Source organism: Pollachius pollachius (genome assembly GCF_949987615.1).
Source record: "Pollachius pollachius genome assembly, chromosome: 2".
Taxonomy (NCBI): Eukaryota; Metazoa; Chordata; class Actinopteri; order Gadiformes; family Gadidae; genus Pollachius; species Pollachius pollachius.
Window position 1 is genome coordinate 18,594,094 of NC_136935.1, and position 2,856 is coordinate 18,596,949.

General features: G+C 44.7%; 1 protein-coding gene across 1 annotated transcript; it reads right to left on the reverse strand.

Annotated features, from left to right (window-relative positions):
* Positions 1-963: 963 nt before the first annotated feature.
* Positions 964-2,421, reverse strand: mrpl57 (mitochondrial ribosomal protein L57). The gene is made up of 2 exons (XM_079730557.1): positions 2,300-2,421; positions 964-1,364 (listed from the first exon to the last, which is right to left on the reverse strand). The coding sequence occupies exon 2, from the start codon at positions 1,334-1,336 to the stop codon at positions 1,025-1,027; it is 312 nt and encodes a 103-aa protein (XP_079586683.1). The 5' UTR covers positions 1,337-1,364; positions 2,300-2,421; the 3' UTR covers positions 964-1,024.
* Between the last annotated feature and the right edge of the window lie 435 nt (positions 2,422-2,856).

Here is a 2,856-nt window from a genome sequence, read left to right on the forward strand (position 1 = left end):
TCTGACTCCTCACTCAAGTCATCCGATGGGGGATAGCTGTGGGTAAACCTTACTTCCCAGTCTGTTGCAATCCGTGGAGTAAACGCTCCGAACACCTGTCCTCATCATCTACCTCTGCAGACAACGAGGGGTAATCCTAGAAACGGTGGTCTGCACCAAGCCCTGGTTGAGACATCGGTGCGGTGGTGGTGCGTTGGAGGCTCCTTCTTCAGCATCAAATCCAGTGGACGAGAACACCACTTCAGCACCACCACACCGCAGGCAAGTGTTGAGTTGGTCGCGGTAAAGGAGGGGCTACGGCTCTACTTATTTTTATCAGCAGTTTACGCAATAATAGCTCGTAGAGCGCCACCTACCGGAGAGGGCACACGCCTGCACCCTCCGCAGAACGACTCTACCCACTCCGTTGTAGTTGGCGATTATTCCGGCTGCTCCGGTTTCCTCCCACGCAACAAATCCATGCAAGTTAACACTGCTGCCCTGCCTATAACCACGGCAAGGGCCCGCCACTACACCTATAGTTGGTGTCCGGGCACCACTCTGGAGTAGGCTGCCCTCTGTTCCCAGCTCATACTGTAGGACGGGTTATGTAAATAATTTATTTTCCGATGTAAATTTCCCAATAGTAGTATCTTTATCGTGGATCACAGACAGTGTTAGTCAAATATGCTCTTGTGGTAATAATTTACTTAGCCATTGATTTAGGCTCACCCACATACATTTATCATATATAGCCATTAGAGGGAACCATGTTAAATTAATGTTCACAAAAAAAGGAAAACTTATCAAAGATGAATAGGTTTCAACAATCGTTTTAAAAAACATTAACATATTTTTCGAACACTTGTGTTGCATGGTGTGATAACCCCACACTACACAACAGATAAGAGACAACGCCAAATTAATGATCATGCCATGATTTGAAATCGAACGGGATTAAATAGAAACACATTGACCAATCTATACACAAAACAGAGGTTTAATTTACACAGTTATCACCCATAGAACATGTTCATTGTTCCAATTAACTTGACCATGTTTTGGTGGTGTTGAGGTGGCTGAGGTGATCAGCAATGTATTTGTGTTCAGGAAACTTGGAGAATCTGCTCTCCTTAATTTTGAGCCAGCTCTGGGCTCTGCGCTCTGCTGCGTGGCAGAACTCCTGCTCAGCGGTCATGTAGGGCCGGCTGATCCAGTACTCGTTCTCCGCCTCGCGCTCAAGCTGGTTCACCATGTTGCGCTTCATCTGCCAGGTGATGGCCCTCGGTCGGCGGTACTTTCCGATCCACTGCTTCCCGGGGATCCCCTTCCTCAGTAGCGCCATGGTGAGAAACATGGCTGGGCCATACAGCGAGAAACCACAACTGCAAACAAAGACACATCGTTAGCCTCATAGCATAATTACCCCATTCAATTTAAAACAAACAGTCGCCTTTTTCATTTTTGATTAGTATTAGTCACAATTCCTTGCGTGGAGTGCCCCATAAATCAAATACTTAGTGCAAGTCTTATCTGATTGTATTCAATGGCAGTAAACTGACAAGCTGTACCGACAGCTTGGGGCATTGTGTGTGTGTGTGTGTGTGTGTGTGTGTGTGTGTGTGTGTGTGTGTGTGTGTGTGTGTGTGTGTGTGTGTGTGTGTGTGTGTGTGTGTGTGTGTGTGTGTGTGTGTGTGTGTGTGTGTGTCCCAATAACCAACCGTTATCCTGTATTAGCACATTTGTCAATTCTGAAGCGTTCAATCACTGCGAGAAGACTGAGAAAACGTAACGCTTCGAGACTTCTTCACACAAAGTTGCATGACAAACATACATTGTTATGAAACCAAAGGCACGTTACAAGGACGTCCTTATGTGGGCAACATTGGATCACACATTGTTTAAATGCATAACTTTCATTAAATAACATGTTATTTTTCTCGTGTCTGTCTGCGTTATTTATTTGGCTCTTTTATCCCAAAACAAAAAATGCTTGGGCTAATATGAGTGAAAGTCGAAGTACGTTTTGGTCCCCTTGAGTTCCCGTAGTTGGTTCTGTTTAAGCTAAATGCTATTATTCGATTTCCATATGGTGCTATATTAAAATAAATAATTACAATTTTTACAAAGAATACATAGAATACACAGATAAAATGGTTAATAATTACTTCCACATTAATGTCGCCGAAACGCATGTTAGCAGAGATAGCATTGGCTAAATTAGCTGTGTGCGTTCTGTGGACATCTGGCTAAAACTTTAAAGCCAAGGATCTGGTGTTATTTCAGAATGTGAAGTGTAGGGACTTTTCCTTTTCTATACCTGATAAGTGTGGGATGATGACTTGTTATTTACAATCCGACAGCCCGAAACAACAGCAAGGTCGTCGTCAGGTTTAACTTCCCGGTGTGTCCTGAAAGAGCCAGGTCTTCTTCTTCTTAACCGGCTAAAAGAGCCTATGATCACAGCTCCAAGGTCTTATCGCCCCCTGTTGGACTGATACCGCCCCCTACTAGTGGGAGGAAAGGGTTCTGTTGTACCGCCCCCTACGGGACAGATACCACAACAATTCCAAGGTCTTACCGCCCCCTATTGGACTGATACTAGTAGGAGGACCCAAGGTCTTACCGCCCCCTATTGGACTAATACAAGGCAAGGCAAGGCAACTTTATATATCTATGCGCGTTAACAGCGAGCACTCTCCTGCTCGCTGTTAAGGCTCGCTTGTTGCTGCGCTTGTTGCTGCACGCTGTTCTGCGCGCTTTTTGCCCAGAATCATAGCCAATTGAAATTCACAGAGGCCCACAAAAAAGGCCACAATAACGATAAATTCCACAAAATCAGATATCAATAATAACACTTCTTTTTACAAACTCAGT

Excerpts from the sequence above, each read along its gene's own strand:
- mrpl57 (XM_079730557.1), bottom strand. The coding sequence starts at position 1,336 with ATGTTTCTCACCATGGCGCTACTGAGGAAGGGGATCCCCGGGAAGCAG.